Source organism: Peromyscus leucopus, chromosome 7 (assembly GCF_004664715.2).
Source record: "Peromyscus leucopus breed LL Stock chromosome 7, UCI_PerLeu_2.1, whole genome shotgun sequence".
Taxonomy (NCBI): domain Eukaryota; kingdom Metazoa; phylum Chordata; class Mammalia; order Rodentia; family Cricetidae; genus Peromyscus; species Peromyscus leucopus.
In genome coordinates, this window is record NC_051069.1 from 43,343,824 (window position 1) to 43,359,668 (window position 15,845).

Below are 15,845 nucleotides of genomic sequence, written 5' to 3' on the forward strand. Positions count from 1 at the left end.
GTCTGAGGTGATGGATCTGCCAATTACCCTACTCTGATCATCATGCATTGTTTACATATACTGAAATGTCACAGTGTGCACCATAAAAATTCACAGTTACTGTGTGTCAATTAAAACAGAAAATACACTTTAAAAAATCTGAGCACGTGCATCAGTAATTCTTTGGCAACATTGTCAAAATAACTCAAGATGAGAAAGAGATTGACCATAGAGTATCAGGGTGGGAGAAGCCAGAGGAGAATGCAAGTCTTCACTGTAGGAGTACTCTTAAGGAACAAAAAGAAGAGAACGGCAAGACAGGAGAGGGAAGAACTAAACTCAAGCCAAAGTTTTGCATGAAGATGCCATTTCTACAAACATGACTGTGAATCTAGAGAGAAGAGGTTTTGGAGTCAGGAAAGAGAGTTCAGGGTGGAGCATGTGGAGATGCCCAGGCTGAGGGAATGAGAGAGCGAAGTTAGAGAAGACACTCTGAACAGGGAATGGAGCTATGGAGCCAGTCTGAGCTTGCAGAAGGAAGTTATGGCTACCAAGATGAGAAAAGTCGGGGGAGGGGAAAAAAAGGCCTAGGGAAGACAGATCTAGGCTCAATAGTCCCACAGAGAGCGAGACTCCAAGGACAGCAGATTCTGAGGCCACAACAAGGCAGGCCAGTCACACCTGCTTTGAGAAGATCTGAAAAGCAGAGGAATGCCCTCCCAACAGGTGGGGCATGGGCTGTCACTGTAGACTGGACTGAACTAAAATCCTAGCCCTGGACTTATCAGCTAGTAGCCTACAACAACATCCATGGCCTTTCTGATCCTGTTTTTCCATTCAAAAATTAGGGAAATTATTACTATCTTCTGAGGTTAACTGGAAAATAGAATCGAGTCAAAGGATTGCCACACTAATCCATAAACACTGGTCAAGGTTATGACTATTTAGAAAGGTTCTTGCAATGGTTGCCTTATGCTAACCTTGCTTGACTTCTATTTCTCCACCAACAGAAGAAAATTGGGAGAGAAATAACAGTCAAAGGCTTTGGGTATTTTTTTTTTTCTTAAGAAGCAAAATAGGAACAAGTACCATGGGCAGTTACTATCATTATTGTTCTTGAACTGGACACATGCTAACTAGATGCTCAAAGCTGTGTTAAGGGATTCAGGTCAGAGGCTCCAAGAATGGAGCCACTTGCTCTCTTGTGGAAGATATTACTACTCTGAAGTAAATTTCCCCTGATGCTGAACTATGAATAATACTCCTGGAGGGTGAAGTGTCAAGTGTCGCTATGTTAGGCTGTGGTGTGACTAAACAGGGGTGTGACAAACTGAAGTGAATTAAGAGAATTGATGACATTACTAATTCACCCCTCTGAAGTACGGTTGCTCTTCTGCTCACAACACCAGAATGTGTGAGAAAAGACCTTTGTGCTCATAGGAACTGTTGGCTGACTGGCTCCTGAGAACATAAGCTGAGATCATCATGCAAATTGAAGAGAACACAGCAGACATTTCATTTCCCCTCCATCTCCACACAGCGATGATCCTGTGAACAAGCTTGCTCTGACTCTGGTTTATTTAATTCTACGGCAGAGGAGGCAGATGACAGACCCAGGCCCTGCCACTTCTCTTCCTGGCTTCTGCTTCTGTACATATCTCCTAAGCAGATGCCAAGACTGGCAGCACCTTCCTGGATCGTGTCAGAACTCGGTCTCAATCCAAAACAAGCCCACATGCTTCCTAAGCCTGGACTCCAACGGAAGGCAGAGGGATGTCCTTTTGGCAGACGTGCCAACCACCTTTGGCTTTGGCAAGGAATTCATCCTGTGTCAAATCTGTTCGAGTCTCATTTACCTTGGAAAATATCGTCTCTTCATATTACTACCTTGAATAGAGGACAGTCACTGCAAAGGACCAAGTGGTTCCCACTCCTCTTCTCATAGAAGCTGGCCGACCACCATATGCAGTAGAGGGTGGCAGGGAGTTTCAAAGGCCACAGGAGAAACAGACGTGAAACTTTTCAATACTGTGTGAATATGAATGTGTGTAAATACAAAAGTGCTTGAGTGCTAAGGTCTCCATTCTGAAGCAGTGGAACGAAGCTCAGCATTTCTCCTCACAGTAATGTAGGAATGGGTCTGATTAAAAAGGAAACCATCTTTTCTATGAATGTGTTTTGGACTGTATTGTTACACACTGTACATCATATCATGAAAGGCATCCCAACCTGGGAGATTAGGTGCATCAGGTGAGCCTCACTTCAATTCAGGCTCCAGGGGTATCAAGTTCAGATCACAGCTGACTAACCCAATCTGAGATCAGAGAACTGTTGTCCAGAGTCCCAGTGTGGACCTCATTCTGAATCCCAGGTCGGTGGAGACTTCTGAGGTCAGGTAAGGAAGAAGCATGTATGGTGTAATTTTAGTCTTTACTGTCAACTTCACTGCATTCTGGAACTATCTAAGACACATGCCTTGGGTATGTCTGCATGCTACAGGCACGTTTCACTGAGGATGTGGGCTGGGTACCCAGAACCGAGTAAAAGGGGGAAGGTGCACGGAATCCTGGTGTGCTCAGAGTTCATCTTCTACCTTCCTTGACTGCAAGGATGTGACAAGTCATCCCATCATTCTATCACCATGCCCTTTCTGCCATGATGGACTGAATTTCATTGAACCGTAAACCAAAACAAACCGCTCTTAAGTCGATTCTGTCAAGTATTTTGCCAGAGCCAAGAAAACAAACAAGCAAACTATTAATATTCAATTCTGGTCTGTGAAGGAAGGTTCCCAAGACACCTCCCTTTATCACAGACAGAGGGGCTCCTGAAAACAATAATGCCATCATTGATTCCTTTTGTGGTTTCAGTTGCCTTCTGAGTCACTCCTTGAATAATATGCAGGGCCCATGAGATGGCTTTAGTGGTCAAGGTGCATGCAAAGAAGACTGTTGACTAAGTCTGATCCACAGGAACCACAGGGTGGAAGGAGAGAGCTGAAACCTGAAAGTAGACATTGTGTGTTTATCTACACACACACACACACACACACACACACACACACACACACACACACAAACACACACACAAACACGAAAATGTAAGAAAAAGAAGAAAAGTAATAGAGGTAATGTATAGGATGACAGATAGATAGATAGATAGATAGATAGATAGATAGATAGATAGATAGATAGATAGATAGACAGACAGACAGTCAGACAGACAGACAGATACATACATACATACTAGTAAAACAGTTTGGTGTGAATTTTCAGAGATGAACCAGGGATGAGAGATATCATTTTTCTGCCATTTCTAACCCAAAGGGTGGACAATATTCAGATGATGCTATCAAGAGGCCCCTAAAGTCTAAAGAGTTCAAATAAACTATAAATTAGTTTGTGAGCAACATTTCTTAGTGTCTCATCAGTGGGGAAAAGTAGAAAAGACAGACAATCCCAGATTAAAAAAATTCCTTTGAGAAATTATACTGAAGAATCATAGGACAGAGAAGACAGAATTATCAGAAAAGACTGACATGGGCAATTCATCCCACTCCACCTTCATGCCAAAACCAGGGAAATGAAGCCCAGAGATGCATCATTTTATACTGTGGATCCTTTAACTTGTATGATTCATGTGCACAGAAGCATTGAATGGCTGCTTATAGATCCTGGCTCAGAACCTTGTTTCAAAATGGAATATATGGACACAAAGAGAGAGGAAGTAGAGGGGAAGGGGAAGAGCAGAGCAGCGGGGGGGTGGGGGGGGGGTGGGGGGGGGTGGGAGGTGGGAGGGAGGGAAAAGAGAGAGAGATGTACAAATAGGATTTTATTTATTAATGTTTGTTTGTTTGTGTTTATGTGTCTGTGTGTGTTTGTGAAGGGGGTAGGCCATGGTGTATTAGTGTCTCAAAGGACAACTTGGGAGAAATCAATTTTCTTCTTCTAACATGTAGGTCCAGAGGAAGCAACTCAGGTCATTTTGCCTGGAAGCAGGTGCTTTTACCCACTGGGCCATCTCACCAGCCGCTGAAGAGAGGATTCAAGTGTGCATGATGTACACACAAAATCAGTTTTACTGCTCATCCCAGGATAAGAAGATTGGAAGGCAATGTCCTAAAGACACAGGCCTACAATGAGGAGAGCCATGCTCAGGGTGGAGAGGAAGTTTTCTCACGCCCAGGCTTGTTCGTTTCTACTCTTTCACCTTGCTCCTGTGAAGAATGAGTGTGATTATAATTTAAAATCGAGGCTGAATAAATTAAATTTATTTCAGGTTGACTGCTTGCTTTTCTTTAAGCTCATAATTATACACGTTAATTCAAACGACTGTGTAATATTTGGGAGAGGAAAAAGCACGGGAAAAGGGGGTTTGGTTCAAAGGAGGAGTTGGAAATGGTCTAGTCTCTGAAGACCTCTGCACCCCGTGGTTCTGCCCACACTGCCTGCTGTAAACCCCCACCCCGGTGCCAGTGCCCCCACCCCAGACCTTTGCTTCAGCATTCACCTTTCTCCCTAGCACCTTCAGAACCTGTTTTCCCATAAATGGCAGCATTTTCCTGCCTCTTCACTTAACTCCACGTTAGCAGTGTGGCAGAGGGACACAATACTGGGGCATACAGAGCAAGAAATACCTAAATTAAGAGGTGCTTGGCCACTTCCCAGCCAGCCTAATTCATTCAAATCACTCCTGCCTCCCTGAATCTCAATTTCTTGCTTTATAGAGTGGTGACTTTCTGTTCTGTCTTCCAGGGATTTTGTAAGGAATAATCAAAAGAGATAATGCATGCAAAGTGCCTTGTTGACTATTTGTATTTTGATAGCTTTTTCTCTGGTGCCAAAAGCTTAACCCAAATGAATAAATGTAGAGGAGGGAATTTAAAACACTTACTAGCTCTATCAGCTAGTGCAGTTTCAATCTAAGCCTCGGTTTCTTTATTTGTAAGAAATAAAGATGATGCATATTGTGTGGCGTGGATGCAAAGATCAATTGAGATATGGTTAGTATATAATGTAGCCAATCCCAGAGCTGACTGGGGTGCAATAGGAGTTGGGTGGGCAGAAAACCAGGTTTCTTTACATGTTAACTGAACATCAGACATTAACTAAACAGGCTCCAGGTAAAAACATCCAAAGTCTTCTGTGCACACAGAAACTGCAGAAGCTTTTGGTAGAGTCTTGTATGTGTGACTTTAGTAGTGTTCATGTTCCTCTACCTCTGTTTCATGTGTGGGTATGTGGGTGCATGTGTATTCATGCATTCCTGTGCTGTGTGCATGTGTATGGAGGCCACCGTATTTTCCCCAATTCTCTCCACTTTATTTTTTGAGGCAGGGTCTCTTACTGTAGCTGGAGTGTGTTGATTCAGCACGAACTGGCCATTAAGCTCCAGGGAGTCTCTTTCTCCCCAGTGCTAGGATTACGTGCCTGCATCTTTATGTGGGTGCTGGGACCTGAACTTACATTCTCATTCTTGCATGACAGGCGCTTTACTGTCTGAGCTGTCTCAGCCCAGGACTCATCCTTTCTGAGCCTCTGCATAAATCTAGGCTTTGCAAAAAAGCATGCATTCCATGAAGAGAAATACCTTACAGGCCACCAATATCTAAGCCGGCTGAAGCAAAGAGAGACCAGATTTCCCTACTGCATCCATTCCTAACAAATAGCAACACCCCAGACCCCTAGCACTCACAGATCTGCTGAGGTTTCAGAATGTTGAGAGTTAATGAAGATTAGAATGACAATTAAATCCTGGATCCCCAAAGGAGTCGGGGTTTTCAGTACTTACATAGGATAAAATGGTAACATTTAAAATGTGTACCCCTGGAGGGATGAGCTACTAGAAAATTAATTATCTTCTTTCTGCCTCTCTCCAAGCCTCTTTGTGCCATTTATGGCAGCTTTGGAGTCCCCCCCCCTCACCGCTCACTTTCTTTTTGGAGCTTTGTCCTTAATTTCTAATGGTACAATTCAGTATCGGCAGCAAGAAACAAAACAAAATAATACACAAGAATAAAAAAAAACAGAAAAATTACCATGGATCTAGAGCAGAGAAGCAAGTAAGCATGGCTGGCGGTAGAGGCATGGGAAGAAGCTGAGATGCACACCTTACATTGGTATTTTTACAGTAACAATAAAGCCCCATTGAGGGAAAACCTCTGGTCAAGAGAATAAAATCTCTGGCTTGGGTGGAATCCTAATATTCAAGTTGGGCTGGATCAATCACTTGGCAAGGAAGCCAGCTCTAGGAAGGCAGGCTCTCCCCCCATGCCATACTAAAAAGACAGGGAGAATGGATAGCCCTTTAATTAGATTCTGTACTTTCCTTCCCAGAGTCCCACATACAGTGCAGTAACTTACTGCCATGCAGCTTCCTGAGTCTGCCCACTTTTCCTTTTCTTTTTTCTATCTCTTTTCTAAGCATGCTTTCCTTACCAGTTTGGGTGTTGTCAGTATTTCTGGCTTCTTTATTCTTTCTCTAAGGTCTCCTTGCCCTGCATTTAGCTGCTGATCCATCATGTGACTCACCTCCATGCCAGCTTAAATGGCATGGCTGGCTTTTCCCTCCCCTTCGCCATTCTCCCCTCTGGACAGCAGGTGAAGTACACAGCATGCCTGCTCTGGGGTTTTATTTCTTTTAAATTCCAATAAAAAATGTCACTAGCTTCCATTTGAGTTCATTCCTGTTTTTTTGTTTGTTTGTTTGTTTTTTCTTTCCTTTTTTTTTTTTTTTTTTTTTTTTTTTTTAAAGGAGACTAATAACTCCAAGAGAGGACCTTGATTTCCCTCTATCAATGTGGTTGTGTTTCAAGACCCAGCACTACTCCTGGCTCACTGGGGACCATGGCAGGTCCCCAACTTCCTGAACTACAGTTATGGGTTGCCTAATTTGCAAAAGGAGATAACAGTCAATGCACTGCTGCTTCCCAGGGTTTCTTAGGGGGGTCAAATGAGACAGAGATTGTGAGCATCTTTGAACAGTACTAAATAAATGTGTGCAATCTGTGGCAGGCATCCCTGTTATGACACATCAACTTAGCTTGTCATAGTCTAGCCGGCTCCTCCAGGGAATTTTCTTCATCGCTAGCCGCTGAAACTTATCAAACAATGCCTGGCTTCCTTCCCCACCCCTGTCTGCTTGCAGAGGCTTCAGGATCCCTTGTTCAGATGCTGATCCATTTGCTGAATCACCTCACAGATAAACACCCCCGAGTGCCTGCAGTGTCACAGCATGCTAATTGATGGGGCTGGAGATAAATAAGTCATGATTCTTGTTCTCTAGGAAGAGTAGCCTTAGCAGCTCAGCGACTATCAAGCTAGTAAACCCCTGACAGGACAGAATCTCAGACACTGGTATCAAGCAACAACTGCACCTTTGTGTTACCACATCTATATGATATTGTTCTTTCAGAATGTCACAGCCCTTTATCTCCATAGTCACTATCCAAGGCCACCATCATTTCCCCAATTAAAATAAATAGAGCTATTCTCATTTATCTCTTCCTTGTTCAAAGCATTAAGGACTAATTCTCACCATTGTCCTTGGACAATATCTCCTAGGTGCCTCTTCATTTCTCCAGGCAGATCCATAGTCCAAACTCATGACACTGATTTGTATACAGGATGCAACTTGTTCCTTGTTCCTCTTGCTCCCTCATGCCCTGCCCCTCTCCAGCTCCACAGTACATCCTCGACGAGGTTGCCTAGTGCATTTTCCTACTGAGACTAAGCTGACCAACAGCATAATCCTTCAGTGCTCTGGGTTTCTTTTGTACTCCTTATATAATCTAGACAACATTATTACACAGGCTTAGGCGGTAGCATAAAATGAACTCCTTAGTGGCCAAGAAGTACCCGAGGGAACAATGGTTGAATTTTAATGAAGGTGGCTTATAAACAGTAGACTTGGGACCCAGTCCCATCTGACACATGAAAAAAAGATGCCCTTTACAATAGTCTACAAGGCATCAAGAACCATGGCAGAGCATCTCTGAGGCCTGGACACTGCACAAGAAATAAAATAAAAATAAAAAACAAAGCTAGACGCTGCAAGGGAAACCCTCCCTTTTGCTAATGGCACCCAGTTCATAGCAGTAATGAGATATTAATATTGTCAAATAGACAGAAGATAAAATAAATATTTTAAAAAACAGACAAGTTGCATCTCGGAAATTTTTCAGTTTTTCTTATTGTAAAATCAATACCCATCAGCAGTTTGAAATTAAAGGCAAGATTAGGCCTCAGTTTTCTACATGCCTTATTGTATTCCAAAAGCTTTCTACTCGGTCAGATAAATCTTCTTTAAGAGGATTAGGAAACTTTCATTATCTTTATCTAACCTGAACTAACACTGAGTCTGAAAAATTAATCTATAGACTGGACAAAAGCCGATGGCTGCTGGGAAGATAGAGGACCTTGGCTTCTCTCTCACTGAGTAGTGAGAGCCACAGGGTTGCTGCATCTGCCCCCTGAGGATTCCGCATTGCTCACCAGGATGGGCAGGAATGTCCTTGCCCAGCCCATGCTCTTGGCCTCTCCCTTAATGGAAAATGCCATGTGTGGAATATTCTGGTAGCAGAGCATCCCTATCCTCCAGCCACCTACTGGCTTGTTTTTATACTCCACAAGGTCCTAGGAGGCCAGAGCTACGTAGGGTTGGGCCTTGGATATGGAGAATGGGAGGAGCTGATTTCTATGATAGGGAAGCTGTTGGCCCTGTACCCCAATTCTCACACTCTCCATAAGTCTTCCCCTCCCACACCCACACCTGATGACATTATAGGATTCCACCACACTCTAGGCATTACCCAAAGTGCATTGTAGAGGCATCACTCCTGAGACCACTTCCTGTGAGCTCCAGGTGACCTGTCTCAGTTCTCACGTACTTATATGTTTGTCTTATTCTGTGGATGCCAACAGCCTTGTTCTGTCCCAGTCTTTTTCTCTACAGCACCTGACAGCTTCTTTTTTTTCCTCTTTCATTTCAGCACCACACCCTCTGGATGTGAAGACAACTGTGCTCTGAAGGCCATGGAGGTGTCCCCTTCAAGGCTGAGAATCTTAGCTCCTGTGGAATCAAGCCTAAGTGGCAATCAGATATTGAAACATTCCAACCCATCTTCAATCACTAATCTCACCCAGTGTCTCTACTGTACTTTGAGAGGGGACGAGTCCATGCTTTTAGTTCTAGATAGCAACCAATCTTGAGTCTCCAAGCAGTTATCCTTACCCAGTTGCCTACCCTCTGGGTGGGACACAGATGTTGAAGCCAGCAACATCTGTAAATGCCCATGCCAGCACAGGCTCTTTTGAATCTCTGAAATCATGTGGGGCAGAGAGAGGAACCAACAGATTGGATAGAAGCCAAGCTTTAGTATTATGTCTCTCAGAAGAGCTGCGGAGGAAGACAAGTTATGACAGGCATATCTCTGTCCCAATACATCCATTGCAATGTGTCCACAGAGGTAGATGTGGATACTAAGCTGGTAATGGCTGCTCTGCCTAGAGGGAAAAGTGGGCATCTGAAATGGTTTAAGTGATTGAGTGTGAAGAGACACTACTAACTCCCACCTACTATGGTCTATGAGACCAACTGAAATGAGTTATATCTTATTAAAACAAACAAACAAAAATACCTCCTGGCTACAGAAGGGTTGTATTCACATTTCACAATATAAAAATAAAAAGGAGGCCAGGTGGTAATGGGGCATGCCTTTAATCCCAGCACTCAGAAGACAGAGGCAGGTGGATCTCTGTGAGTTCGAGGCCAGCCTGGGCTCCAGAGTGAGTTCCAGGAAAGGTGCCAAAGCTACACAGAGAAACCCTGTCTCAAAAATCCAAAAATAAATAAATAAATAAATAAATAAATAAAAAAAGGAACTCAAAAAATCTATTGAGTCTGTGGCAGAAAGAATTTGATAAACTGAAATTGATAAAAAACACTCAGGATCTTTTCTGAGAGCTCAGTGGATGTCTTTAAGACACCAGCTGGATGCTATGAGTGAGGACAACCCAAGCTTCTCATTTGGTGGAGGAAGGATGTGCCATTGTGTGATGGAGTTCTTCTGTTTGTGAGGTCATGGTTATCATAATAACATAATGCTTTAAGCCATGATGACAATTAGGATAATTCAAAATAAACTTATTTTGATTGCCTTGCCTTAACATGGTCTTCATGATATGGTATGGCAAACCTTATGATTGCTATCTGCAGGTCTTTTTAACTCAAGATTTTTTATCTGACATCTGAGATTATTTATGTTTAGTTAGAAAGTATAATTAAAATTAAAAACCATCAAAAAACACGTGATACTATGCTTGGGCTAAACTAACTCAGATTTTTTGAAGAATGGACAATGATGTAAAAGCACTCTTTCTGTGACTTTTAACTAGATGAATTTATTTCCACCATTGGCCTGGAGATAACATTCTGACAAGTTCTCTCTTGACTCCACTGTGGGGCTGGGAGGAAGGAGAAACGTAGCAGGAATGCCGAAGAGGACCTAACTGGTTAGAACTCAGCATCGTTCTAGAGCTCACATGGCCAGCTTCACATCGATATCGGCCTTTTATTATGAAACAAGCCTTAGAGAAATAAAGGCCTCTGTGATTAATACTTCATTTATCTGTGTTTGAATCCTGCACCAGCTTCAAATGCTAAGTTTCTTAAGAAAGTTCAACCTTATATTCACAAAAGCTTCCTGGTGAGAACAAAGGGCTAGAGAAATAAAGAAAAAAATTGAAAAACTTCTAGAAGATTTGCAATTCTCAACCTATAGATTTAATAGAGGAAAGTGGCCTTTTGTATCTTTATTCATAGCACAAAGACCAAGGTTACTCTCCGGGTCCATTTCCAAAAGGAACAACAGCCCCAGGTCCAGCTGTCACTTACCTTGCACTATGAGGTGAACCCGGGAGGTTTTGGGGTGATTGTCTGTCTGCACAGAGCAGGTGTATGGACCTTCATCATATACATCCACATTCTGGATCATGATGCTGTATTGGGTAGGCGTGTTGACCAAGATGATCACTCGAGGGTCTATGGACCACTTGTCATTCCCAGCATAGAGGATTGTGCTGCGGTTTAGCCAGGCTACTCTGGTGACCCGATCATCTATGGTACACCTGTGAGGGAGGTGGGGAGAGGGTGGAGAGGGGATGAGGAATAGAGGAGAGAAGGGAAGAGGGAGGGAGGGGGAGACAGAGGGGGGAGGGAAGGAGGGAGGAAGGGATGGAGGGAAGAGGAAAAAGAAGAGAGATTATACATGAGCTATTATATGGCAAGGAGGAAATGAAACAGCAACAATACTAAGCGAAGACAATCAATTATTAATGAAACTTTGTGAACACAAGGCAAAGAGAGGCTTGACTCACCCAGAAGAAGCCATGATACAAAATCATTTCTCCTTGATTTAGGGCCATATTATATGAATATCTTGCTGGCACATTGCTTTTCCTCTTACTTCACCCTCGGGCTTATATGAAAATTAGTTTATATTTCTTGAGCACATTTACCACATTGCGGTAGCAAAGACCCAGAGGCACGAGGGACAGAAAGTAGATCAGTATTTCAAATAGGTCACAGATAATCCATGAGCAAATACTTAACTTGTAGTTAATCAAGACTTGAACTTATTTACCTCAGACCTCCCAGGTGCTGGTAAGCTCCTTGTGCCCCTAAGCTGCACAAAGATGAGTAAAATTCACCTCAGAAAACCAGGACTTTCTTAGGCGCTCCCAGCTACCTCGGAAGATTGCAGGGGAGGTGAGATTCTCAGCAGTTCCTCTCTTCCTTTCTATCCTCCTCCCCCACCCCACAACTGTGGCCTGTAAGCAGAGAGAACCCTTCACCCAATCTCCCCAGCTATGCTGGGCTGGGAATGCAAATGACAATTGCCTGTTGCTGTGTATAACCTGCTACCAGTGCCCAAGGGAGAGACAAACCTGCCTGTAGCTGGGAAGAACACTGGCAGATGTGTCCCAGGAGCTGAGAACATGAGAAGAGATGCAGAAGGACCCAGAATGCAATGTGAGAATGAATGTGCTCTGAGGGGCCAGAGATGTGCACATCCACAGCCTATGTCTGTGAGCTCACATAAGAAATTGGCAGCAGAGCTGGTGTCCTGGCATGGACAGGAGACGAGTGAGTCTTAACGTCCGGGTAAGAACAACAAGGCTTCCCACACAATCTGACGAACACTGGGTGGGTTGCAGAGGTGCTCCAAGCAGGTTGAAGAGAAAGATGACTTCCTAAGAACACAGGCTTGCAAAGAGGCCAATCTCTGAGACGTTCAGGGGCCACAGTGAATACAGGGGACCAAGAGCCACTGATGATGCTAACTTTTCTTTGGGGCAATTTTGTAACCTTCAACATATCTATAAACTGATTCAGTTAAACTGTAGCTTCAAATCATTCACTTTGGGTCTATAGAAACAATTCACTTTAAAATAAACCTTCCAGAGAATTTCTTTGATGGGGGAGAGAGAGAGAGTGTGTGTGTGTATTCAGTGGAATTTGAACACTATAGTGATTGATAACCATGATAATCTACCTTCAAAATTCATGAACAAGCTCTTCTCTAAAAGTCATAAGTATATATTGTTCTGTTTTGAACTTGAGGTTATCCTTCCATTATATGTCCTCAGCAGGATGTATTTTATGCTTGAAAACATTTTATTGATCACCTATCATATTTATCTGTAACAAAAATATATAGAGATTGAATTTCAAATTTCTTTTATGTCCTTTGGCTATAAAATCCTAAGTAATAATATTTGCTTTTAAAATGAGTTATCACTACAAATGTAAAATTGGCAAAACAATATAGATAGCTTGCACATTTTAAGTAATAATTAACCATAAAAAGTTAACTTGAACTGTAAATACAGAGCTTAATCACGTGGGTAAGCCTGGTTTTTCATAGCACAAATTAAGAAATCATTTACTTCTACAATGAGATAGCATTTAGGATCAATTCTATCCTACTTTTGCTTTTAAAGAAACCTTGTTCACATAAGCACAACACTTGCAATAAAAATCTCATATAGCAATGACACTGAATTCTCTGAATGCCTTTCAAAATATATGGCAAAAACTGCACAGTAATATAGATTCAAAAATTATTTTGATAGTCTCACAGCTGACAGTTCAATTAGTTTCTATTTCAATTCCTTTTAAAGCAACCAATTGAAAAAAATATATATACATGATTTGCAATGGGGTTTGTAACCCAATACTACATTCACTCAGTTTCTCAGTACCTGGATAAAAGGTACTGACAACATCTTACCAGGGCTCATCCAATGGCTATTATAGACATTCTATTCTTTTCCTAGAAGCATCTAGTTTGATTCACTATGCTCAGAAATACTGTTTTCATATGTTAAGTCATGCTGCCCTCTATGAAAACCATCTCTTTGAGCTCTGGTTCAAGGGCAGAGGACTCAAGGTGTTGCTCTGAATTTTGCTACTGCTGTGAGAATAAGCCTTTTTTACTTTACTACTGTGGGGCCTTCCTCAAGGATAAGATGCTGTTGGTAAGATAACGGTGATGGAGATAATAGAGAAAAATACTATTTCCTGGATGATTGTGACAGGGGCATACTCCAAAGAGAGGCAGTCCATAGATACTTAGGACAGATGGAGAGAATTAGACATCTTGAAATCCATTTCCTTATAAGCTATTATTGTCTTCATATGGGACCAGCAACTGCAGACTGAATATGCACACAGCCCCTGCAAATTACTACAGCTGTAGCAGAGAAGTGTGATTTGATATTTATTAATCCAAACCCATCCTTTCAGGGAAGAACACAACCCAAGTATTCTTAGGGGTCCGGTGCCCTTGGGTAGATACATCCTAGTGAACAGTCCTGTCTTCTTTTACTTGCTCTTTAGGTAGGTCTCTTCCATGTATATGAAGTACAAACAGAAAGGAATATTTGTGGAATACCAGAGAAAGCTGTTCTCAGAACCTATGAGCAGCAGAGAAACCTGGTGGACCATTGGGGTTGGCAGAGGAGAGCAGCCTTCTGCATAATGGCTCTTGGCTCCTGGCTTCCTCCTAGCACCATATGACTCTGCTCTGTGTGGTCCTATGAACAGCAGAGCAGAGAACTCAGGAAGGATTTGAGCAGTGTGCTTAAGTGATCTTCAAAACCTGGGCTCTTTCCCTGCAATTTGAGGAAATGTGCTGGCCCCTCTTTAGCAAGGAGCACAGAGGGGGAGTGTGTTTGATGCTAAATAAGAGCAAGTCATAGACAAGGTGAGGAAGGTTAAGGACAACTTTCTAATGTCTTGAAAACTCCTAGACATGTGAAATCTTTACAGTCCAAGCCAACCCTACCTAGTAATCCTTGGTGGAACAGAACTCATTACAGCTCTGTTGTAGAACTTGCTAGCTGTTCCTCTAGAAGCACTTGGGAGAAGTTTTCACCTCTTGTGTCCATTCCACATAACGACTTTTGAGAAACCATTTGTATTACCCATAGTTCACAGATAAGGAAGTGGAGGCACAGAGATATCCAGTAACTGGTCTCCACGAACAGCTGGGTCAATGAAAACAGGGGCCTCACACTCAGGCCGTCAGTGATGGGCATCCTCATATGAAGCTTTTATAATCTCAGGACTAAAGCCAGAAGCGTTTGGCTGGCTGTATTTAATCACAGTTGCACAAATCTACAGTACTTAATGTTTTTCATAAATGACAAAATAATTGAAGAGGAAAGGAAAGCCATTTAGTCCCATCTTTTTTTGTGTCGTTAAGCCACCTGTAGTGTGAGGAAAGTGGGGAGAATTAAGAATCAGGGTGAGCCAAAAAAAAAAAAAATGCCTGAAAGGTACCTTGGGAACTGGAAGGCAAATGTCACTTTCCAACTCTACTGAGTGTGAAACAGGAATTACAAGGGTTGGTTTTTCTTAGTATTCTTTGTTTTGTTTCTCATTTTCAGAGCTGAGACAGCAGTTCGGGCAAATGTACATCTGAAAACACAGGATTCCAGACTCTGTAAACATGAAAAACTCAGCCAGTAAGGCCTGCTCCCTTTACTTCCAGCCAGAGGGCTGGAAGGGCCTGAGAACATGCCTTTGGCAAGCTCCCCAACTGCTGCTCAGCGGACTCTCCCTTGGGCACTTCTTTCTTTCAGGAACTAGACAAGATGCTATTCTGAGTACACAGAAGGGAATACTAACTCCTCGATTGGGCTACAAGATGACTAAGAGTAAGTTTAGAGTGGCATCTCTGTCTTCACTTGGGATCTGATCACTTTACATTTGATTGCCTGCTTACTTCTACATAGAAGCATGCTCATTGTTCAAGTTGTCTGTGGAGAAACCATTGGTACCTACCCAACATCTTTCTCCTTCAAGGCCAAAGAAACAGACAACGGAAGCTGGGCACTGTCAGCTTTTTACAGTTTCCTGTTCCAGATTCCCAAAGGCTCTTGAACTTCTTAGATCAGTGTCCTAAAACTTTAGTTTCCCTAGGTTTTGGGAACAGCAAAGGCTCCCAGAAGAGCCCACCTCCCAGATAAGAACAATTACCTGTGGTTCCCAGGATGAACACTAGAATGGTGGCAACCACTTCCTAAAGACAAGGTCATCCACTCAACCAGCAAGGATTTCTTCAGACCTCCTTGCTGTACCAGATGAGACAATGATTGACCAACTGGCACTCATGGAAACTAACCCTGCTCAGTTATGCACTCATGGAAACTAACCTTGTTCAGTTAAGCACTCACGGAAACTAACCCTATTCAGTTATGCATACTTCTAGTCCCTCTTCCTATTTAAGCCTACATCCTGTGCCAGGCAGGACCTGAACAAACTCGGGCCACTGGACCCCCTTCTCTGTGCCTTTCCCATGT

General features: G+C 42.8%; 1 protein-coding gene across 6 annotated transcripts in view; it reads right to left on the reverse strand.

The window, feature by feature from the left end:
* Opcml (opioid binding protein/cell adhesion molecule like) overlaps nt 1-15,845 on the reverse strand; it is a 1,136,545-nt gene that overhangs the window by 239,046 nt on the left and 881,654 nt on the right. For all 6 annotated transcript variants that reach the window (XM_028883054.2, XM_028883057.2, XM_028883056.2 and 3 more), the window contains one exon: nt 10,873-11,105. In XM_028883054.2, coding sequence (XP_028738887.1) covers nt 10,873-11,105 — 233 coding nt within the window. The remainder of the gene's footprint in view (nt 1-10,872; nt 11,106-15,845) is intronic.